Raw genomic sequence first — 24,527 nt, forward strand, 5'->3', positions numbered from 1 at the left:
AAACATGCTATACACATACTAGACTGGTCCATTTATCTGTCTTCAGTCTACTTGGGCTATGAAATCTGTGAAGAGAACAGAAATAAGTACCAACCGTTTTCCAATTCCAAAACGTTGCCTTGGGGGAATTGGCAAGCTGTCTGAAAATGGGATGATACACAACCTTTGCTATGTATGACTAATACTTGGCTCCTAAAGACTGTGTCAACAAGGTGTTTTATTAAAGACACAGCAAGAAAACACAAAACGGCAAAAACATTACAAGGTTTATATAGCGAGAAGGCAAACATCATAGAGGACTAATTGGATTAGAGAGAAACTAAGGGCTGTCGCTGACCTATTTAACCTTCTTAGACACATTAAGACCGGCAGACCCACAGAGCACAAAGATGTATAAAAGAGTTCTTTATTTCTAATAAACATGAATACATGTGAACAAGTAGGACTTTTTTATGATGTATGTTTAAAACATTCTTGCAAACTGCTGTACAAAGCTCAGGAAGAGATGCTATAGGTCAGTACATGAGAAATGGTATGATCTAAGTTATTGTAGCTGTGTAGCGAACTATCCATACATCTGCATTAACATCAACAACAATGAGAGGAACATCGGGGGGAGGGGCACAAAATGCAACATCACACATGAAAACTTGTACAACTGAAAAGTATACTTTTTAGACACACAAAGGACACATACATTGTATGTGTTAAATAATTTTGTTTGTCAGGACATAAAAAGCTAACTACATCATTCACAGATTCAGCAGTCTGTTTAAATACCTTATCTCTACAAAGTGAATTTACATTTTTTTTTCTTAAAGTACAAAGTGCAAATACTATGGTTTCCATTATTGCCGATTGGTGAGGGCAGAATCTCCAAAGGGGGGAGGGGAAATCTCAGTTGTTGGCTTAGCCTTGCTTCTTTGACGGATTCTGAGAAGAGGGAATGAAATTGGCATCTATTTTAAGCGTGTTACTGTTTGATTGCAGTTGTTTTTGTTACTGATTTTCACTGGTTTTCAATGCCTGTATATTGCATGCCGCAGTTCATGATAACAGAGATAAATTCACATGACAGTCAGACTGATAACTATAGCTGTGCCATTGACCTCTCATATGACTATTAATGTCCAATGTGGGTGGGTGAGATGGGGGGATGTTTACTTACCTGTTTACTGGAAGTTGTGCCTTCTCCTGTCTTGGCCCCTGTGGAACAGAGAAGTGACATGAACCTCAACAAGCATATTATGTAGACATTCTACAGGTAAGCTCAAACTATAAGACCGCCTTCAAAAAGTAGAGAATTTGATTGGTGAAAATCATAATGCACTAGTTCCAATTTACCCTCTGACTGTCTGCCTGGAACTTTTGCCATATTGATTACATCTTACCCATCCACTTTTCTGTCCACAAGTGGACACTGCAAACGTTTACAGTGTAAGTTTGAAGGCTCGTTCGGCGTGGGACAATGCTTTCAGACATAGGGAAGAGTGTTGTCCAGCTCACCTTCTTCCTTGGTCACCCCCAGGCAGCCCATCAGCTCCTGCAGGGACAGCGCTTTGTCGTTGCTGATGTCGCAGTACTCCACAAACTTCTTCACGCACTTCTTCGGCTTGGACTTCTTGCGCAGGAAGCGTTTGAAGGGCTTGATCTCCTTCTTGCCAATGTCGCCGCTGGAGTTCTTGTCCAGCTGACTGAAGTACCAGTGGACCACCCGCTCCTCCAGGGTGTGGCTGGGGTCCGGCTCAGCCATCCTGAATGACAGGGATCAGTCAGTCGGTCCATCAGTCAGTCTGTCAGATGGTCATCTACCCCTCCATCCATTTGTCCATCTATCCATAATCTGTCAGCGGTGTCCAATCGTGTGTCATGGAAGCCCAAGATTATGCAGGTTTTCATTCCAACCAGGATCTAATCAGTGAAATCAGCTACTGCAGTGTTTGGTTGGGATGAAAACCTGCATACTTTTGGGCCTGCACGGCACATGATTAGACGCCGCTGATCTGCGTCAGTGATCGAAAACTGAACCAAGCGCCATACCTGCCGGCGGATGCTGGATCTGTGACAGCGTGCACCATGTCTGTCGACAGCGCGTCAAGCACGCTCGTCAAGAACTCCGTTTTCTTTGCCCCAGGACAGCCTGGAAAGTAAAACACAGATAGCTGAAAGAGTGCGTGCGTTATGGGGGTTGATATGGAAGTAAATATATATGTCAGCAAACTCAAACATGGAAAAAATGATACCCCGCCCCCCTTTCCAGTCAACAGCATTACAGCAACGTGGAATGCTGCCGTCATAGGTGGCCCAATAAATGTCTGGGGAGGGACGTCAAATAACAGGCAGTGTAGTTTTAACGTGAGTAGCACATAAAGACGGCGGAGGAGAAAATAAAACCAAACGAGACTGTCACAGTTGTCTTTTACTCCCTTTCATAAAGTGTCAGACCTCCCCTCATCTGGAAAAGGAAGAGGATACCTGCCAATCATCCCAGAGGCCCCCAGACGGAGTGTCAAGGTTTTGACAGCTGCAGGCACTGAAGGAGTTACTGTATGGACAAGGGGCCCTAAAGCCTAAGACATCACCTGAGACATCGAGTGGACCAAGCCTCAGTTCTGACAGACACACCTTTTTTTTTTTCGGATTATTTTCAAGGCTTTTGTGATTTAATAGTGTGCAGTGGAGCGAGACAGGCGAGATTGGAGAAAGAGAAGCGGTGACACGAGTCAGATTCGATCCCACAGTGTTACACGTAGACAGTGGGCGCCTAGAGCCTGACAGACACATCTTCACCTGATCTTCAGTGCGTGGTGGGTTCTGAAATGTCAACACATTTCGACACAATTATTTGAAATTTCGACACATTTCAATGAAATGCTGATACAACTGTATATGGTAACATCTGTCATTTAATACCAAAACCAACAGAGAAGCACCTCTAATAGCGAGTGTCACATGCAGAACGTTGGGGGGAAAAAAAACAAAAAAAAACAAGCATGAGGGACAACTGAAGCGGAATGACCCTAATGATAGTAATTGTGTGTTAGGCCATATAGTTTTAAGAGTGAGGGGGCCAAGGTTGTTCTGGAAGAGCTGAAGGCTACAGAGGCCCGAGAGATTCCTGGATTCCTCTCCCAGCTCTCCTCTGCTTTCTCACAGTCAGTCGTCCCCCTGCAACTCCGCCTGTGGAGGAGAAATTCTCCAGGGTTTGCTGCTCTTTTTATGGCCCAGGCCTGCGGGGCCAGATTCTCCAGAGCTGGAGATAATAGCATGCTTTGCCCCTCTCTAACAGGTGGCGACCAGCATTGGGGTAAACACCCAGCGCCCAGCCTCCGTTCCACCTTTTCCCAAGTAGCGCAGGGCTTTATCAGCCTGTGCCGAGCCAAGGGTCGCGAGACTCACATGTCCAAACTGTTACACACGCTCCTTTACATGCTCTGCTCTGGCTGAGGAGACTTGCATTTAAGTTTTAGTAGGCCCTCCCTGGCCCGGGCCCAATAAAATATCTGACCCACCTGTTAATGGCTACGCTGGTGCCTTGCGGGGCCTCTTTTGCTGTATTAGTCTAGACGCTCACACAATTGCACCTTCAGAAGGCAAAGTGTTTTTATCTGGCTACTGGCTGAAGAGAGATTTTTGGTACGCAGTTGAGACTTAGTGTTTTTCATGCAGAGTAAATGTCCTCTCTGTAGTGCTGCAGGAATCTGAATGAGCCTCCAGTCCATTCAAATGAGAAGCCATCAGGTGAGGCTCTGGTCCCTTCCTCCTGGCAGCGGAGGGTTTTTGTGTGGGCGGGACTGATTAACGTCTGTCCGTCTGGACAACATTTAGCTGAGGGGCAGGACACAAATGTTCCTGCTGTCATTCAAAGGAAATTGAGTCTGGCCATTTTCCGTTCAGTCGCAGGCTAAAAGCAGTAAATGGCTGCTGCCTTATTCCTTAATGATTATAATTATGTAATGCCAGACTTTGACAGATGTGGTCAAATCAGAGAAGGTAAAGTTGAGCTGCTGTCCATGAGAACCACAAATGATTTGATTTTTTCTTGTTGAAAAGCTAAGATCTGCCACCACCATTCATTACGCTCTCGTATATCTGCCGTCTGTGTACTGTAAATAGTCGGCCAGTGAGTGCATGTTTGCATGTGCGTGTGTACGTGTTAGTGTCAATAAGAAGGCAGTGTTATTCTATGGAGCCACATGGGTCAGAGCGCTGTCAGCACTCACAGCCGCAGCTCCCGATGCCTGCCCCGCTGCGATCCCATGGTGCCGTTCTCGGGGAGGAAGCCAGCCAAAACGCGCCGCTTTTCCCCTCTCGCCCCTTTCAGTGCAAGTGGCTCCCTTCTCGCATCTCGCCCCATAAACCTCTCAACACCAGCGCTTCAACAGCAAGCGGGCTGCCGCGATGTGAAGGCAACATTTGTAATTATCCCAGGTTTACACACTAACGGGGTTTACAGCCATTGACGCAATAGCTCATAAAGAAAAACAAGATGCTGCGTTTTTTCGGACTCTCTGTCCCAGCATATTTTAGAATGGGAGAGCGGGCTGATAGGGTACAGGTCTCTCTGACAGGTTTAGATTGGAGTCTGTGTGTCTGTGTGTGTGTGTGTGTGTATTGGGGGGAGGGCCTGCGTGATTGAATAAGTATACTTTTTTTTCTATCCTACCACTGTGTGTTTAGGAGGTGTTTGGTTGGGCTTGAGGTCGCTCTCCTGGGATCGTTGTGGCTGTTTTTTCACTCCATCACCACCTCCTCACGCTCTCTGCCGGCAGCTACACACTGTAATCATTCGCGCTCAATATCTTAGGCTCAATATACAATGTCGAAGCCGCTGGTAAGGCAAAGATGACTAAGATTTGTTGGTGTTAGGAGCATTCATCTGTGACTGTCTGTCCCGCTGTTTGATATACACTGTCCAAGTGTCCTCACTGCCTCAGCGGCAACACAGTGCCACACTGCTGCTCTCTGGACCGGCTCTGCTAAATCCAGCACCTGCGAGCAGAGAAGCAGAGTCCTGGCCCGGCTCGCTGTTACATAAACAGTTGTGGATGGGATGGGAACAGTGGGAGCTCTGTTCACATGCTGCTGGATTATTAACATGTTTACCAAACCGCCAAAAAAAAAAAAAAAAACACAGCTAAAGACAGCAAACTTGCCAAGCACCTTTCAGCTTCAAACCTTGATTCTGTTGTATACAGCACCTGAAAGCAATAAGGCTATCCCTCTTTGCCTATCGTTTGTTTTATGATGAGAGCGTTTAACTCGATTCGCTTTGATCGGCCATCTCCTGGAAGAGTGTGCTTTAAGAGAGCTGGACTCACACAACAGCCTTCCTAATTGTGAGATCCGTGCCAGCCGGCTTTACTGAAAGCGGCCTGTTAAACCTGATCGTGAGATTAGGCAGTTTTGCATTATTGTTTCTCTAAATCTGCTTTGGACTTGCGTGACCTGTGACCCGTTCATCCATCTCAAGCGGTGTCCCTCTCACACCCTGTTGCTGCAAATCCCACTCGGATATTTCAACATTACAAGGCTGTCATTGACATTTTGATTCTGCAATTTCTGTAACTATTTGAAGCAGCAAATCTTTACAAACCGGTGTCCCCCTTACAACAAACAGTCAATCCCACCTGTAACTAAGCTCCCCCCCCTCCCCCCCTCTGTTTAGCTATCTACACATGTCAATCCATCTATCACTACCTGTCCCTGGCATCCTATTATCCATCATTATCTCCACCTCTCCCCCATGCTGTTTCTCCTCCGTCCCTATCACCCCACTATCTTCCATCTCCCCATGTCAGCCAGAGATTATACCCCCTGCCTGATCCGTCTCTGTCTCCTCACTCACTGGCCAGTGAGGGGCAGTATCTGGAAAGCCTCAAGCCTTTATCAATTATTTCCTGGACCAACGGTGCTAATGATACCAACAAACACACACACACACACTGTTATCACAACTGCGGAATCAGAGGCTGCAGTTGGAGGCCGGCTGCTGAAGAACTTCACCATGTGTTCTGAATAGAGAGGGAAAACAGAGACGCAGCCAAGTCTTTGGGGAGACTTACCTTGGAGATGTCTGCTCCGATAATGGTCCTTAGGTTTTGTGGGGTGGGCTCTGGCATTGCCATCACACTTTGGCTGTTCGTATCTGTGTCAGAGAACACGCTGTGTGAGTAAATACCAGTTCACTCACAACAAAAATGGGTGATAGGCAGTGTTTGTAACTAAAAACTGTTCTCATTGTGGAATCAGAGAGGAATCCCATGTTTCCAATTACCCCCATACAGCTAAATCTCATGGATTCAAATAATTTTCTGTGGCAAATGAGAGGCTGTAAAACAGGTCCAGAAAGAGGGGAGGGAGCTGGGGCTGGTATGAGGACAGAGAGAGGGGGAGAGGGAGAGAGAGAGAGAGAAACAGAGAGAGAGACAGAGCGAGAGAGAGAGAGAGAGAGAGAGAGAGAGAGAGAGAGAGAGAGAGAGAGAGCACATAATGATACAAGAGAGAGAAGAGAAAGAGGGGAAAGTAGGCAGACAGGCAGACAGGGAGCGTGGGACACAAGGAAGCTTTCATGGCCTCTCTTGGAGAGCCGGCGGAGCCCCGATTGCTGCTGTGCGACTGGGCCAAAAGCTGGCCCGGGACAAGGGAAGAGAGGGGGGAAAATCCACGCTCACATATGTGTGCTAATGCGCTGTCTGGCGCACTGCCTGGAGCCTTGTTAATCTGATACCCGGCCTCGCTGTTCAATAAAAGCATACCCGCACACAAATGCCCCCACTCTGCCAGCCGGACTGACCTTTGACCCGCCACTCACCATCCCACTGAGTCATGCTGCCTCATCAGCCATGGAAATGCCTGACTGCTTGTTTGTGTCAGATTTAAAAAATAAATACAATCAATTGCTTAATCTTCTGGAGAGTTTACATGATAGCCTGTACGCTGTGTCCAGACCTGGGGGGGAAAGTATTTGCAAATAATAATAAGCTAAGGTAATACTTTATTGAGTGTCTTTTCACTTGCCCCGCTCCAAAGAGGTCATAGGTCAGGATGGAATATAGAACAGCCGCCCTGGAGCTGGTTCAGTCATTCAGTGTCTTGCTCAAGGACACTTGAGTAGGGCAAATGTTTTCCAACACAGGGCTTGAACCTGGGTCACTAAATGAACGATGGCCTCTCTAACCCTTAGGCCACTCTGCTGTTTTAGGCCGGAAAGTTTAGAAAATCACCGGAAAGTACAACAAATACCCCCAATTTGCACTGTAGAGGTAATGTATGGTGTTGGTGAGTTTTGGATCGGTGTGAGTCTCTCCTACCTGGTGGAGGTGCCGGGTATGGGCCGGCCGGTGTCCACCAGCACGCACCAGCAGTATCCGGTGGAGGGGTGGCACTGCACCGGCTTGTACAGCCCTCCGTGGGCGCAGTCGGGCACAAACACCGCCTCGTTCTTGTGCTGCCTCGCCTCCTCCTGGGCAGACTGCTGCTCCTGGTCGCACGATGAGGCTGGGGGAAGGGGTCAGAGGTCAGGAGGCGAGGATGGACACACACACACGCACACACCCCGCAAAGGCCAGCCCAGCACAGATAGCATTCACTTAGGTGGTCTGGCTTGCGTGACTCGACGAATACACACACACCCACACTCGGCGAACAAGAGGGTTTGTTTAAAGTGAAGAATTGGATTCACCCCTGACTAGATCTGGCTACCACATTTTGGATTTAGAAAACACATGCTTGAATTTGTTTCTCTTGAAAGTGAAATACTTCCCACTGCTATTCCATAATACCCGCTCTAACCGTCACAGCAAAAACCCTGAGGAGGAGGAAGAGGAGGAGGAGGAGGATGAGGAGGATGAGGAGGAGGAGGAGGTTGGGGCTCGGCGCTTAGAGAAGACGAAGGGATGTGAGGATGAGTGCTTGGAGACAGTGTGTGTAGACTGCTTTATCAGCCCCCCGTGGCACTGTTTACGGACATTAACGGGCTAATGACTAAGCGCAGCTCCCTATGCCACAAGTTAAGTAAATATTTGGACACCCGACTGCCCTCTGTTGATGTGTGTGACAGAGAGAGAGACAGACAAGACAAAGGGGGAACAGTGGTCAGTCGGGCCTTTACCTTTCTCTCTACACACACACACACACACACACACTCACCCAAACACACTACCTCGGGGCACTGCAAAGCACCAGGAATCTATGTGTTTACATATTCAAAGTTCCCAGGGAAAAATGCAATGCTGCATGATCCCTCCCTTTATCCATATGTACAGAGAACAGCATTGTGCATACGGGAGAGCGACGGGGGTTTTTTGGAGAGCCTCAGCAGGATCTAATCAGACCTCTTTGTGCAGCAGCGTCCTCCTCCGCCACAGAGATTTGAGCATTAACCTCCTCCGCCAGGCCAGGACGGGAGCAGAGCCTCTTCTGGCCACGAGGGCTTTCATCACCCAAGCCCTCCCTCTACTTCGCCTGCTACCCTCCAGGCTCGGAAGCAACTGCGGGATTATGGATATCCCTTTTCTTTGTTTATTTTCATTAGAGATCTCTGGCCACACAAAAGAGCCCGAATGAAATGCCTCCCCGCTTTCCCCCGACCGACTCTCTTCGCTCCAGTTCCTCCGTATGCGCCCTCTTTGTTGGGGAGGGTGCTTTTTTTTTCACCCCACTACATGAGCACATGGGTAATCAAAACCATCACCGCTGCGTCTTTTCAGGCTTTTTTATTGGTTGTAAATTATGATAATGGGATTCACACACACAAAACACACAGCGTTCTCATTTGTACGCTGGCCTCAAAATAGCATTGTTTTATGGTGTATGCGATATTTTTCCCCAAAGAGTAAAGAGGCAATTGATCCGTGCAATGAGATCAATGTGTGTGTGTGTAAGGGGAACGCATGGAGGACCAGCCAGAAGAATAGGAGATGCTGTGTTTGTGCCATGTGCTGATAATTACAGCTATGCTGCAAAGTGGAGAACCACAGAGAGAAGCAGATCCTCAAAGCCTGACGCACTCCAACACCAAGATGTATTGGTTTCACAACCCACCATCTGTCCTTAAAAGACAGGAACAGCCTCAAACCATGATTGCTCACACAAGTAGGAAAAAGACAGAGTGTGCTTTCGGTTGAGGTTAGCAAATACCCAATCGCCATCATTAAAGCAAAAGTGTTCTTTGAAACTCACATGGTGCTCTGGTTCTGTTGTTCTGCCGGCTGCGGACCTGCTCCGTCCACAGAGTGGGGTACTGGGAAATGATGTCTGAAAGAAATCACCGAGACAGTTTTATTAGTTTCAATCGAAAACACATTCGACCAGCGGTTCCAAAACACACAGACTGTAACTTGACTGTTACCGTGTCTCATACTGCCTGGGAGGATGTGGAAAGCGCACTGTGAGCGATATCTGTGATTAGTGATGCGGTGGCAAATAAAGAGGTGGGTGAACTATGACTTCCAGTCTGTGACCATCATAAAGCAATCACCAATATATAAAAAAATCTATTTATTTTCAATAATTTATGCTCTCCCCACTTTAAAAGACCCTATCCTCATATAACTTACATTGCTTTGATACTATACTATGATGTATACTAGGAATTTACAACATAAAGATTTATATCAGCCATAAAAGGTGCCTAACCTCTAATAAAAAGTTGGGTAACATTCCTGTGTATGATATGTTAAACAGCACTCACAGTTAAAATGTAGATACCTATAACAGCCTCTTGGATAAGTGAGATAGTAAAGAAAAAGCTGATGATGGCTTGATGGACTCAGACGTTTGTTTAGGTTTTTCTTTGTATTCATTTTTCATTTTTCACTTTTCATATCAAAATATATATTTTTTTACTATCTCAGCTTCTTAATGTCCTTTGTTTGAGGCTTGATGCCCCAACTGGCTGGTGTGCAGGCTCCTTTTCCCTTTTGATGGTATTTTTGAGCCAGTGCACCCAATCACTGGTGTCTTCAACGCAGTATCAAACATTTTTATTCACAATCTGATGGAGAAAGGCTCACCTTCTTCATCTGCAGCGGGCTGTGGTTCCACCACTAGGCCGGCGGACTCATCTGCATTTAGAATGGAGAATATTTGCAAGGAGACTACAATTACAAGAGTAAGCTAGATTTGAGAATACTTAACTATGTGAGATTTGCACATTGCCCGGCCAAGAGGGATAGAGGGAGAGACAGACAGAGAAAGAGAGGGAGAAAGACAGAGGAAGAGAGGTAGGTTGAGGCAGAGTAAGAAAAGAGGGGAGGAACACCAGAAGTATAGTGGTCATGTATTCCCATAGCTTCACTTCAGGCAACAAGGAAGAGTTCACTTAAGATGCTATGGAGGACAAATTGAAGTCAGTTAAAATGAAAGAAGAGAGGATTGTTGTTCTTCTCTGTTCCCCTCCATCCTTCCGTCGCCTGCACATGGGGTTACGGTCGCTGTGTGAGGACAGGAGAGACAGGAGGCATACAAGAGGGGAGAAGAATGCGATATCCAAGTCTGAGCTGAACCAATTAACAGTGGGTGGATGGAGCTTAATGTTTGTTTGCTCTCTGTTTGTTTGTTTGATTTGTGGTCTGAGGGAGAGAGGGATGGAGGGTTTGGGCTGCCTGGTGTAAAACCACGGCTGTAGGTGTGGTTAACCTCAGTGCGGGTCACACATTCTGCTCAAAGTAAAGCTCTGGTAATGAGTCAGGGCATCGCTGCAGCCCCTAATGGGTGGTTCCCCAAACAAGGATTAAGCCTCGTCCCGGGCCGCGTTCTTTTTCTTTACAATGAATTCTCCGTCGCAAAAAACCAAAGACTTTACATTTAATACATGTTTGCGATGCCAGGCACTCATCTCCCCAAGCCTGCTCGGCGGATAAAAATACATACACTCGCTATGACCGACCGAGGAAGGCATGTTATTACTCAGCTCACTTATGGATGGAAATGCCATTTAGAGAGTGCATTTATGATTTGGATTTACGATAAACCACTAATGACCTATCTTTACTTTGTGGCCTTTTACATGACTGTAACACCTCTTTTAGCATCTGCCAGGAAACCCCCTGTGCCATTTGTGGTCAAACAGTATTAGTTTTACTGCTGTTTGTCAGTCGTCAGTTGCGAACGATTCCAATGAATGAATTCATCAGGTCTGACACCAAAAATGGGTGCATGGTACTCCGTTTGGTGTTTGATAGCTCGCCATTGTCCCGATGATAAAAGCGTTGAGACGGCCACCAAGGAATGCCTGGGTACTGATGGGCTTCTGCTGAATCAAAATATTGATGCAATCACTGCTATTTCCAGTGCGCCGCAAATCTACAGTTTATTCTGCTTTTCACCACCCTGTTTATCCAAGCAGTTCAGATTGAACCACAACACCCTCCCCCCCACCCTCCACCTCCCCTCGCCCTCCCTCCCTCCTCCCCTCTCTCTTTGGACACAAAATTTGCATTCCCAGTTGATCTATGTGTAATGAGTTGGCCGGGCTCAGACAGACGCTATACCCAAGACTGTTAACAGAGAGGGAGGCGCAGACATAAATGTCACACTGACAGGAATAACCCAAATGACAAACACAAGTGGATGCATACACATACTCTCTCTCTCTCTCCCGCTCTCACACACACACACACACACACACACACATACCCGCCCACACGCACGCCCACACACATGAACTCATACGCACGCACTCACACACATAAGGAATCAATCGGAAACCGCCCAAATTACACTTTCCCCTTCGAAGCAGTCAAATCCCATCAGTGAAACAGATCGGCTCTGAAAGATGAGGGTGAGATATACAGTATCTGGACCGGAGCCTGAGCAGAACTTAGTGGTTCTATAGCTGGAAGAGGGAAGTCATTGATGAGAGAGAGACAAAGTGTTTGTGTGTGTATCTGTGTGAGAGAGAGAGAGAAAGAGAGAACGAGAGAGAGAGAGAGGGAGAGAGAGAGAGAAATTGTGAACATTTCCTTGTATCTGATGACACTTGCTGAAAGAGGAGCTTGGTGAAAATGAGAGATTATGTTAGAGAAAGATGATAAATCGGTGTTTCTCCGCTCTGGCTGTTGTGCTGCCTGGTAAAGACAAAAGGCGGTTATAGGCACTGTATTAAAGCTCACCGCAGCCTCGCTCCTTGGACTCGTTACTCAGTAACAGGCTGCTTTTTATATCGGCCCTCAGGCGCCTCACACTCTCTCAATTGACAAAATATTGGAGAGGCAAGCCTTAACAGGCGACCCACCCTGCACATCATACGCATTCACCACCACAGGTGCAAGCAAACACAGACATACAAATGCGAATGCACACACACTTGTGCATGCATGCCGAGATACATTTACACACACACACACACACACACACACACACACACACACACGTGCACGCATTCACACACATACACAGAAACGCACAAAGGCACATAAAAGAGAATTCATTTTTCTTGAGTTGAGTTCTCACCTGCTTTTCCCGGTTCTCTTGTGCTAGCCCTCTCTTGTTTTGATCCTGAAAAGAGATGTTTTTGAATTGAAGTTTGAATTAATGGAAATTTCCCCAAAGGACCACAACGGAAATAAACTCTTGAGCGTAAATCTTATTGTGTTATCCTGACATCCATTTTAATTTAATTCATGTGTATCCTCTGTCCCAAGAACTGTACATGTGTTATTAATTTAAATTTGTCAAATACACTCAGTCAATCACTCAATCTCCGCCCCACACTCAGATTAACATTATCCTTGTTAATTAGAAAAGATTACATAATTTGGCGTCTGAAATACTCTTAGCATTTGACCTCATTTTGTGACACGAATGATTAGCCACCAAGCGCAGCACACAAGAGAACCATGGTGGAAATACATCCACTTTTCTGTATTTTTATTATCAATTGTTATTCATGTATGTACAGTGGCTCCACTCACTAACACCTTGCACGTGCATGGAGCTGCATGTTTATGTCATTTTTAGCTTCCATATAAACTGCTACAGTTGCAGTAGTTACAGTACCACTACTACTACTACTGCTAATACTGCTACTTCTGTTGCTTTCTCACAATTGAGATAGCAACAGCTTCCCAGTCAGTCCCACAGAGATACACAGGGAGGACATGTGGCATTGGTTATTTGATTGTTTGGCAGACGCTGTCCTCCAAGAGCGCTCACATTCCTTACAGTTTAACTTTGTTGCTCAACTCCGCAGCAGGGATTTTCTACTGGGCTTATTTACACCACAGCCCCATGCCTTGAGCAACGCACAGTCCTCGGGTGGCCCTCAGACTCTGAGGCCTTCGGTCCACTCGCTGACCACTTTCCCACAGGACAGCGGATTACGCCGCACCTCCCACAAACAATGGAATGTCAGATGTTTGACTGTTGAATTTGCTTGATCATCATTGCTCCACAAAATTACAGTAGACACATTGTAGTACACTTCAACATATTACAACATATTACATATCACATGTCAGCCTCATTATAATATGTATGAGTGCACTGGCCTGAATATAATGTGCACAGTCATCATATAGCAAGCAACCACCAATATAAACCAAAATAAATGACATTTCCTTAAAATTATTCATTGCTGCTTAGTTTTTTCCTTAAGACCTTACTATGATGGATGCTATGAATTTACATCATCAAGATTTATATCAGTCCAAAAAGGTGGACAGACAGGAGGGCAAACTGAGTTTAGGTGGGTTAACCCTCCATTACATCCCTGTATATATGTGTTATAATAGACACCCTGGGCTCTAAACTTACCAATCATTTTTCTAAAATGGGACAACTATCACCACTGACATTAGTTCACATACATATATAATATTGAAGATGTAGGTAATAAGCTGGATAGATTATTGACAGCCATGCTGCCCAATACCCATTATAAGCCAGGTTGATGGGGTTGTGCCTACCTTGGCATCGAGGCTTTTTATTGGCCACTGCTGAACCACTGATAGGTCGGCCATTGGGTGTGACACACCAACAGTATCCAGTGTAGCTGTGGCACTGAACCTGTGAGGGACACAGCCAAGTTCAGCACAGACCAAACAAGGTATAGCCCACGTATGAATGAAATGTGGAGGTACAATGTAAAAAAAAAATTAATGTCATATACAGAAAGAGAAGAAATATGTGAATCATGCACAATTGGAAATCCATGGATACACCATTTGTTGATACAAATAAGCTTTCTGAATGGAGTTTCTAGTGTACCAGCATTAGTCTTTTCCTAGCCCTTGACGTGCATGTAAATACCAGTCAAATTCAAAACAGAAAGAGTGTCAGTGATGTTGAGTTGCTTTGTTACCTCGCTATATGTGCCATCAGGGTTGCATACAGGCACAAAGACCTGAGGGAAGAGCTTCTTGGCCTGCTGCTCTGTGTACTTCTTCTCCGCTACACATCTGGATGTATCTGAGGAGGACCACAAATCATCAGAATCACTACACATCACAGAAACTCACGATTCAACCCACAACTCAACTATTCTCTTATGTTGCACAACTCAAAACAAAACAGAAAATGTTCAAAGTAAGTGGGAGAGACGTCAAATCTCTGAGATGATGAAAAATGAGTGAAAAAGGCAGGGAACGAGGGAGACAGAGGGGAAACGGTTCAGGACGTTTCGGAAGTGGCAGATGCTTGTGTGGCTGGGAATAGAACCAACACCCCCGGTCTTATTAGGAGCAAATCAGGCAAGCCTGCACCGTGCGGCCCAACGGCCAAGTGGTAAAGCCATTACTGAGCTAGGCAGCGCGCGCTTCTCCTGGAGAACATTCCAGTCACCCAAGAAAAGGGCTGATGCACAGGAAAAACCTGACCCTCCCCAAACCTCTCTGTCTGTCTCGCTCTCTCTCTCTCTCTCTCTCTCTCTCTCTTCCTAAACCTCAGTCTCTTCAGTTCAGTCCAAGCTGTCCTCTAAGTATTTGTAGACATAAAAGTGGGTCAGGCACTTTTCACCTCCGCGCACCCCGGGCCCTTTCACATCTCCCTGTCAGAGCCGTGGATCATCTTCCCTTTTCCGGAGCTGCTTCGTCTCACCTGGCCAACCGGAGCAGCTGTGCAAACTCTCAGGAGGCGGTGGGCGGCGAAGGGACAGTTGATGGTAACTTTGCGTGACACATTAGCTGCCACGTAGTGCCCGTCTGGCTGGCAGGCCCAAATCAAATTAAAACAATGACTCATGCTAAGTTTAAAAACGGTCGCCAGTCTGGTCAGGAGGCTCCATGTCGCTGGCATGGCCCACGGTAGATTGTCCATTAGACTCAGGGAGGGGAATGTGCACTGGTTTCTCTCAGTCTGGTGTGGATGTATGTGTGTGTGTGTGTGTCATTGTCACTGGCGTGGAGAGGGGGCAAGATGCTGGATGTTCCGGATGGAGGAAAACAGGGAGCTGAGGAGCGCTAAAGTTAGCTCCAGTGGAAAAACCCGAAACCAGCGTCCTTCTCCAGGGGGCTCCGACCAAAAAGCCGACTGGAAAAAATGACAGGACACTTGAATCATCTGAGCCCAGTGATAGAAAACAAATGTGGTGCCAGTCTCACCATCCTTAAACACAAACCCATCTCTGTGCTTTTCGGCCAGCCCAGCTCCCTCTGGTTTATTTCGGCTGCTGACTCGGCTGCTGCTGCAGAAGTCACACTCTGTGTCTTTCACCCCGGCCGTCCAGAAACAGAAGAAGGGGAGGGGAGGGGGGGCAGACTCTTAAAGACCCGACGTTATTGACGCATACAATACGACTTTCATGGACTCTCGTCCCTTTCAGCTTCCTAGCTGGAATCCTCCATTCTCTCTCCCGGCTCTGTCCGCCACATCCAGATGTCCCGCTTAAAGACGTTGCCATAGAGACCCAGTACGGGCATAAAATCGTGGAATGTTTTTCCATCATATGAGACTTCTTTTTCGGCGAACCCTCTCGCTCACCCTCCCTCCCATTGGTGATCTAATATTGTAATGTGTAAGAATGGGGCATTGTCCCCAGTCTGTAGAGCGATGAAGTAGCGGTATAGAGTTAGTGAGTGGGGCGGAGGTGGGAGGGATAGGGGGGGATAGGGGAGGGGGGGGTGCAGTGTTGGGGTGTATGGGCTCTTCCTTCCAGCGCCAAGCAACAATGAGGGAGTCTGTGAGCCACCTGACCTTACTGGCTCTCCTTCCTCTTAATGCTTTTCATCTCCAGTCCTCCATTGGGCACATAGGCGCGGGCTTCTCGGCCAGCGCGCTTATGTGATAGATGGTGGAAATCAAGCCCATTAATTCTTGTCAAGATATTTCATTCAAATGCCCCTGCCTCTGCATAATTCATTTGATTTCATCAGAGGGCCTAAGCCCCCATTTCTAATCAATGAGGAAGTTGCTGGCCCACATGGCTCTGCTTTGTGCTTGGATGGAAATAAGAGGAAAAGTAAACTATGTCTGTCGATCTAAAGCATTAAATTGGGAAGTCATAATATTTCTCAGACAAAAACAATTTAAACTGAAAATAAAATGAAATAACTGAATGTTTACAAAATGAATGTACACTTCTTTGATCAGTACGTATGGTGTGGGATTATGAATCCAGCCAGGCAGCAGCCCTCCACCCCCACCCCGCTCCATGGGCCTGACTGTGTCAACCCCGGTCGTCCTCCCGCCGCTCAAAGAATCAATTATGCCGAAATGAATTTAACCCAGAAGTTTCTGCCGTGACCCCCTCGGCGCATTTGAGAGTGCCGGGCGGCGCTGAAGCGTGACTCATGACCTGACCTTTGCATGGCCCTCGGATGACCTCCAGCTGGGGGTCGCGGCACTTGGCTCGGAGGAACTCGCAGCGCGACGTGAAGGTCCTGCCGTCGGAGGCGCACAGGGGCTTCCGAGCTCCTCCGCTGCATTCCATGTTGCACTCCTTATCCTGATCCACCCGCAGAAACTGCAAAAGTGAGAAAAGACAAACCATAGGGAGAGCAGGGGGGAAAACAGTTAGCGCACGCTCAACCAACCACTTCCACGAATCAATGAGCTCTGCGCCAAAACAGTTTAATCTCCCCAACAGCAGGTGTGATTCTGGAGGGATTTATGAAGTCTAAATACAGGGTGGGATTGGAGCTCATGTAGAGGCGACTGCCTTTTTTTAAACACTGGCTGCTATGGCAAAAAGTCAGGCACAGGACAGCTGTCCATTGCCAAAGCCATGCAGTAATTGCCAGAACCTTTATCGAAGGTTTAAAAACAAGCAGAGTGTATATGAACCTTAGAACTTTAGTTTTTTGTGAACTTCAGCATGTAGGTTTCAGAACCGAAACGTTGGTATTATTCAATAAAAATTTTTAATTGCAAGTATAGACAGTGTGCGGGAGTCTCTTGGTATGTTCTGCCAGCTTCCTGGTATCCTCTTCTACGCACCTGTCTCCTGGTATAGCTATAAGAACCTAGTTTCCTCAAGAACAAGTGGAACATCCTCCCATTAAATACATTAGAGAGAGCGCTGACGCCCAGATGAGACAGCGCCATTACAGGCCCCTTGGGAGCCGCTGTCAGCTCGTCAGGCGGCCGCCGTGCCGCGTCTTGTCCCGGCGGAGGGCGGGGCCCGAGGGGCTCGGAGAAGACTTTGAGTGACGCTTCCTCTCTCCTTTTGTCCGTGCCAACACCTGCGCAGGTATTCACCTGGAATCGCTCCTGAGGATGTTTTACTCAGCCATGAAAAGAGAAACAAGGACGCTGACTCCCGGCTGAACGCATCGGATCACCTGTGTCAATGCCACCATTGTATCTGCCACCGCGGTATGAAACCCCCTCACCGGGCCACACAAAAGCGGGGGGGCCAACAAGCTGTGACTGCTACAATGAATGAAAAGACAGTGAATGAGCGAGTGGCTGAATAAACTAGATGTCAGGGAGCTTTGTTGTTGCTACAGTGTGAGCGGCGAGTTTTCATAATGTTTGCGTGATTCATTCGTTTCTCTGGAATAATGACTCGGGTGGAATGGAAAAAAACAAACTCCATGCCCATGCCCTCGATGCAGGTGGTGTTTTCACTTATATCCGAGAGTAAATACCTGTCTGTACTGAACTGTCTTCTCCTTAACTCTTTTTTTGTGTTTTACAAATGAAAATATTTGCATGCATGAAACACTGTAATTTTTTTCATTCAGTTTGCTCTTTTGTTTTGGAACTTTTTTGTTCAGTTTTCAGTGGATGCACGCACACCCAAACTTCATGTGAATGCCCTCTCTGTCAACTATGTACAGCCAGACAGACAAACTGATAGACTCTCTCTCTCTCTCTCTCTCTCTTTCTCTCTCTCTCTCTCTCTCTCTCTCTCTCTCTCTCTCTCTCTCTCTCTCTCTCTCTCTCTCACACACACTAATCAATCTAAAGCACAAAGCAGAGAATCAAAGCCCTTGCTTAAAAGTTATCAAATGACAGGGCAAGGCAGCATAGAGAGAGAGAAAAAAAAGACACATCATCCATGAAGAGGGTGGGATGATCACCAATAAAAAAAATTAGCTGCGTCTGACATCTTACAAATGAAGTGAGGGATGAGGATTGGTAGCGACCCCCTGCGTTCAGACGAGCTGCAGGGCCGCACCTGGAACAGGGGTTGGCTGGGGAGGCGGCATTGCCCTGGGCCGGGGGGGGGGGGGGTCTGTCAAGCCCCGCTCATAAATCTTCCCCAGGAGGAACCAGAGAGGAGGAGAGGCCCGTTGGAACACATCGGAAGAGGAGCCGCGAGGGAGGGGGGGGGAAGACGAGCCGTTTGAATGAAATTTTTTCAAAAACTAAATTTTTTTTACGAGCCCTTTTTCCCCCGGCTGCCTTTTACAAAGTGATGTGGTGTCGTTCTTTTGTCGGAAATATGTGTCTGGGCTGGGAAGGACGGAAGTGACGGTGAATGATAGAAAAAACTAATCTTCACACTCCTGAAGATTTCACAGGCCTGTGAGTCACAGCACTGTCCAGGCAGGCTGGCCCTCATCCTCCCAGACGTGAATCAGGAGAGTAAGACCTCTACTTCATTTTTCTGACTAACACATGAGCATCTATTGAAGAATTTCTGAATATCAACATGTGAATAAAAGATGCTTATTTCATTGCCCATGTCTGTGTATACTGGGGCTCTAACAACCCCCCCCCCCCTCCCCTCCCCTCCTTGTTAGTGTCTCTGAGTTTCTTGGATTGTCTGCATCGCTGCTTCTGCTGCTTCTGACTGACAGCCTCCCGTCGATAAAGCTTAGAGAAGCCTCTGACACCCCCCCCCACACACACACACACACACACACACCAGTTAGGACATCCCTCTGCAGCGCTGACCTCCTCTCACCCTCCACCCTGTCTCTCACAGCTCACCCCATCACATAAAGTCCAGCAGGCGTGACGGACCGGTCAGAAAAAAAAAAAAAAAGGTTTCCGCGAGGCCAAATAACAGCTCCAGATAATGCTGAAGTGTGTCCAGCCGTGCTTGGTGGTAGGCCGCCGTGCCTCGCCGCAACCCACACCAGCCACCCGAGCGCTCACACCACACCGCCATTATCGCCATCGGTCCCTGCCAGCCAACAGACTGACAACCCAAACAGAGTCATTCAGCGGCCCAGCATCCCGCTAGATGTCCACTGTACACCACACAGCGGACCGCCAAGTGCCTGCTAGTTCACAGTGCAGCGCCAAGAACCCAGCGTCGAAAACACAGCTATAGCCATGAAATCAGCCACCCATGAAATCAGCCACCCAGATTCTCTATGAGCCCAAGTGTTTATTTCACAGTTGGCCACAGTGAAGCGGGAGAACGAATAAGATGTGAAAGCCAGAGAGAGGAAGGAGGCTTCAGAGACTAATGGCGTGTTGAGGACCTCTTCCTCCTGCGTGCTGCTAATGGTAGTTAGCTGTCCTACTGCAGATCTGTGTGTGAGTGTTTGGGCTGTGGTGATGGATGGGCGAGGCTGAGGCAGAGGCCTGACACTCCCCTGATGTCTCATTCCAAGCTCTTTCGGGCCGGCACCGCCATCATGCACTGCGGCAGAGGCAGGAGAGTGATGGATGGCCTCCGCCTCGGCTACATCCAGCGCGAGCTTCCACCCTGATTTACCGCTTTTTCATACAAGAAGACCCATATGCAAGACAGAACACATATTGTGGCTTAAATCCATTTATGGCTCAAATCCTTTTTATGCCCTCTTTCAATGGCCCAGCTCCCTCTTTCTCTCTCTGTCTGTCTGGTTTGCCTTCTCTTTATTTCGCTCTCTTTCTTTTTATTCTTTCTTTTTTTTCCCCTTTGCGTGATCTCTCTCGGAAGAAGCTTTTTGCATCTGCTGAAATAATACAATAAGAGGTTGGCAATAGAACAAGAGACAGGCGAGCGAGGGGGAGACAGGCGGAGTGTAAGGGAGAGGAGGGTTTTTTTTTTTTCAAGACCAACCAGCATACAAATCAAATCCTATTACCTCCCCCTGGCTCCGCAGCATTGTGGGACTGAATGGAGTGCTGAGGAGGCGAGCCTCCAGCGGAGAGCACATTGTAGGCCGATAAGGGCCTTCTGGGCTGGGAGGCCCCCTCTTCCAGCGCCCCGAGAGGCCCCTCACACCACGGCCTTGAAGGGTCAATGGGGGCCCCAGCTGAGAGCCGTGGCAAACGTGTTAAATGGCCTTGGCGGGAGTTTCCTGCGTGGACGCTGGGATGCAGAGGGGATCATTAGTTTCCAGCATGGTGGAAAGGGAAGAAAGTGACAGCCTTTAACCAGGCTATTAACTCAATCAAAGGCAAAGGCGTTTAATTGCTGTGAAAGATGTTAAAAAGAAAGAGAGGTGGTGTGAAAGGCCACCGATAGTCATGTGAGGATAAAAAAAAAAGTCTCTTTGTGCAGGTGCACAATTTTATGAAACAGGGGGCAATAGAGGCCATATGTTATACTAAAGTGCTTTTTGTACAGGTTTGAACAAGAGGCAGCCGTTGTTCTATGTGTCTTCATCTTTTTACACACTATTTCAGACTTCCATAAACCATGGAAAACTTCTGCCTCATGAATAACCTGGGCAGATTTCCCACATTTTCAATTGCCTGTTCAACCTCAACTATGCACAAAACATCACATGGAGACAGTTTGTTGAAACCAACCATAACCCGTGCTCTCCTGTGTCATTCAAACAATAAACCGTTAATCAGTCAAAAAGTCTCTTACAAGTATAAATCCAGCGCTCCATGTGCTATCTCAATAAAGAAGGCCTAATGAACCGCAGTGGGGAAGCGGGGCGCAGACCCAGTTACCAAATGAAATACAGTAGAACTCTCATGGCTACAGTCATAATATCCAGAGCATGGTGGGTGCTGCGTCATGCCCACACTGCTGAGTGGATATCCCCACCCATGTCATGCCCAAGGACGCCTCAACGAAGGAACACTCATTTATCTCTACTTGTATCAGAGTGTGTGTGTGTGTGTGTGTGTGTGCATCGCAGTGAGAATGCAAGCAGAGGTGCGCCTGCACAATGCAACGCTTCCTCCCACATTCCACAATCCTTAGTGCCGACAGGGAGAGAGGATCTGTGACCCCTCACCCCCAGGTTAACAACTCATGGCCATTTGTTTCCAATTGGATATTAAGGCATCTTCACACGGCCCATAAATAACGGTGCTGGGGGCGGCGGCTGTCACATCAAGCTCTAAATCAAGGGGGCAAGCCTCTGACAGTGCGCATTCCGCTCTCTAGTACTGTCTATCACTCCTCCCTTAGCACCATACATGCACTTGATCGCAGCCATAAAATAAAGATACACTTCCTTCTCTCCTATGCATGGGCGAACATGATGCACTTCCCTGCTGCTGGCACCGGCCTTTGTGCTCCGCTCCTGTAAACAATGCCATGTGCTTTGGGACAACGGACCTGCTGACACTGGCAGTGTGGTCCCTAAAGAGTACTGCATTGTCATCAAAGCTGTTGGATGCAACCCACGGCTGCATACTTGGACCTCTGGGCCACTGGCACAGCGAGAGGGAGCAGGAGAGAGAGAGAGAGAGGCAGGCGAGCCGGTGAGCTGGCAGGCAGGTCGGCACTGGAAGCAGATCAGGCTGCTAACAGGCCCATCAGCCGCACACAGACGAGCCAGCAAAGATAACCAGCAGCCCTGCCATCTCACACACACACTCAAGGATCCTGCACACCGGCACGGAGCGTTTACACAGCCCAGGGAGAACACAGAGACCCGGGTTTCCAAAACAAACTTCTTTAATATACAACCCATTGAGTTTTAAATTCCATCTGAAATTGAGCCTGAGATTCCCCAAGACGTGAAAAATAACCAAACAGATACAACCTCTCTTTTTAGAGGACTTTTTAAGAGACAAAAAAAAAATCACATCTACAATGTAAACAGGTGGGCCATAATGCTGTTAAAATGCACAGTAAACCGAGGAAAACTTCACAAGAAATACAAAAAAATGAAGAAGGTAAATTTGACGAACTGATATATGGAGTCCAAAAAAAACCTCAATAAATCTTTTAGAGGAATTGAATTACACATGTATGTGGTGAAAAGCTGAATTTCTCAAGGTTCCTCTTGGCTTATCCATTACATACTGTATATATAAGCTATTACGCATGGAAGGCACAGGCAAATCCTTGACTTTACACCGTTTAGATAAATCCTTTAGCTATGGTTCTGGATAACGAGTATTGTGGGAGTTAATGTGGCCATTCCTACCGTGAGAGCGGAGAACTTTTGAGCGCGTCCGGCGCACAAGAGACAGAGGAGGACCAGCAGCGGACAGACGCGCATCCTGACGCGGCTTGGGCAATAAACTCTCCAAATTACGCACGGTCCAAAATTCACACCGTGTTGTCTGGACTTCACCAAAACACACAAGCTGCCTCTGATATAAGTAAAACAAAAAAGTTTAAAAAAAATCCAAAGTATTCCTTCCGACAAACTATCAGTGGTGGAGAAGGGGGTGCTGGTTTATTTCACTCCGTCTGCTTGGTTTGGTCTGCCAAACCGTTTGTGTAGACACTCTCCTTATTTCTGGCAGTACGATAAACCCCCCTGTGTCCCTGACCTTTTCCCCTCCCTCAGTGTCTCTTCTCCCTTTCTCTCCCTCTCTCTCCAATTCGACTTCTTTTCTCCACACCCCCTCCCTCTCCGTGTAGTTTGTGGACTAGATCCCTTATCGGATGCAGGCAGTTCCTTGCCGGTGTAGGTAGGTAGGCAGGTATAAGGTAGGAATACGTTCTGAAGGACTCCGTCTGCTGCTGGTAGCTGAGGCAAACACGTCAGGTATTCTTTTCTTTCTTCCCCCCCGTTTTTTCTTCTCCCCCCTCTGCTTCAAACCACAACAAGTAATCCTTTTTTTCCGAGTGCCTTGTTATGAGATTCGATTGGCAAAGAGAGAGAGGGAGAGAGGGAGAGAGATCAGACAGGCTACTGTGTGCTGGGAGGGTTAGACAGAGAGCAAGGGATGAAACGCAGTCCGGCCAGTCTGCGCACAGACTCGCATAAAGCTCAACTCTCCCTTTCTCGACACGCGCGCACGCACACGCACACACACACACAGTTTACACGAACGTTACACCTACACCATATTTAAAAACGATTTACTCATGAACATTCAATACACATAAATGTGGTGTCAATAAAAAGATCATTTTCTTATATTTCGTTTAAGACTCGTTCAGTTTGTGCTCTTGGATTTGCATTCTCTCTCTGCTCACTATAACCTCTTAGAATATAAGAGAATAGAAAAATAAGTTAGACAGTTCTGAGATCCTAATGCCCCACAGAAGGCATGTGATGTACTTAGCCTTATAGGGGCATGAATTCACCAGAAGAGGGAACATAGATGATCTGACCTAATTGGTTAATTAATAAACCAAGGTCAAAAAATACGTTGCATGCAAACGAGGGGGAAAGTGGGGGCGGTAAATTCATTAAATATATATATATATTATAATCACTTCAGTTGTGGTAGCCTAATAATGTGATCTGACGTGGTGATCAATATTGATGCCAGATGAAGAAGTAAATCGTCAAATTGGAGCTTATTATCGTACCTTAAGATGCTCTGGACACTTCACTATATCTAAACCTGTGATATAAACACAGCAGCCTCCCTTATAGGGGAGTGGGGAAGCGAGACCTTGTTAAATATTATTTGCGACTATAACGCCACCAAATGGTATTTTCAAGTAGTTACAAGCCGCCAGCTCTCACAGGCTGCTACTCAGCAGACGTGCCATCTGCACCGTTTAGGCTGGTATAAATCTTTATGGCATAGATTCAGACTATAGCTACACCATAGTAAGTAGCCGCGTGTCAAACTCATGTAAGTTATAGAATATATGTTTTATAAGGAAAATAAACACAAGTTAATGATTTTTTTGATATTATAAATTATTTCTGTTTATAGCCTACTATCATAGTTTACCCACCTCACCTGTTTAGGCTGACATATCTTGATGATGTTAATTCATAAGCTGCATCATAAAGCAAATAATATCAAACTAATGTAGGCCTAAGTAATGTGATATGATCATGTACTAAAACATGAATGCTGTTTCTGAAATTCTTATT

At 46.9% G+C, this 24,527-nt stretch overlaps 1 protein-coding gene across 2 annotated transcripts; it reads right to left on the reverse strand.

Annotated features, from left to right (window-relative positions):
* Positions 1 to 311: 311 nt before the first annotated feature.
* Positions 312 to 23,252, reverse strand: smoc2 (SPARC related modular calcium binding 2). Of its 2 annotated transcripts, none has more exons than XM_071519626.1 (13): positions 22,665 to 23,252; positions 16,741 to 16,903; positions 14,306 to 14,412; positions 13,911 to 14,010; positions 12,457 to 12,501; positions 10,017 to 10,067; positions 9,184 to 9,258; positions 7,314 to 7,500; positions 6,066 to 6,148; positions 2,041 to 2,140; positions 1,507 to 1,754; positions 1,169 to 1,206; positions 312 to 933 (listed from the first exon to the last, which is right to left on the reverse strand). In XM_071519626.1, the coding sequence occupies exons 1-13, from the start codon at positions 22,737 to 22,739 to the stop codon at positions 910 to 912; spliced, it is 1,296 nt and encodes a 431-aa protein (XP_071375727.1). In that variant the 5' UTR covers positions 22,740 to 23,252; the 3' UTR covers positions 312 to 909. The 2 variants fall into 2 exon arrangements, with proteins under 2 accessions (XP_071375727.1, XP_071375726.1); XM_071519625.1 differs by having other exon boundaries at positions 10,017 to 10,100.
* Between the last annotated feature and the right edge of the window lie 1,275 nt (positions 23,253 to 24,527).

Source organism: Centroberyx affinis, unplaced genomic scaffold, assembly GCF_046629955.1.
Source record: "Centroberyx affinis isolate AG114_WGS23_722 - 3 ecotype Tasmania unplaced genomic scaffold, CSIRO-AGI_Caff_v1 ptg000718l_1, whole genome shotgun sequence".
Classification (NCBI taxonomy): domain Eukaryota; kingdom Metazoa; phylum Chordata; class Actinopteri; order Beryciformes; family Berycidae; genus Centroberyx; species Centroberyx affinis.

Bases quoted from the DNA above. Each gene is read 5' to 3' on its own strand.
- smoc2 (XM_071519625.1), bottom strand. From the start codon at position 22,739: ATGCGCGTCTGTCCGCTGCTGGTCCTCCTCTGTCTCTTGTGCGCCGGA. The intron at 14,011-14,305 runs GTAACAAAGCAA...TGTCCCTCACAG, and splicing joins CTGATGGCACATATAGCGAG to GTTCAGTGCCACAGCTACAC. The intron at 12,502-13,910 runs GTAGGCACAACC...ATCTCTTTTCAG, and splicing joins TAAAAAGCCTCGATGCCAAG to GATCAAAACAAGAGAGGGCT.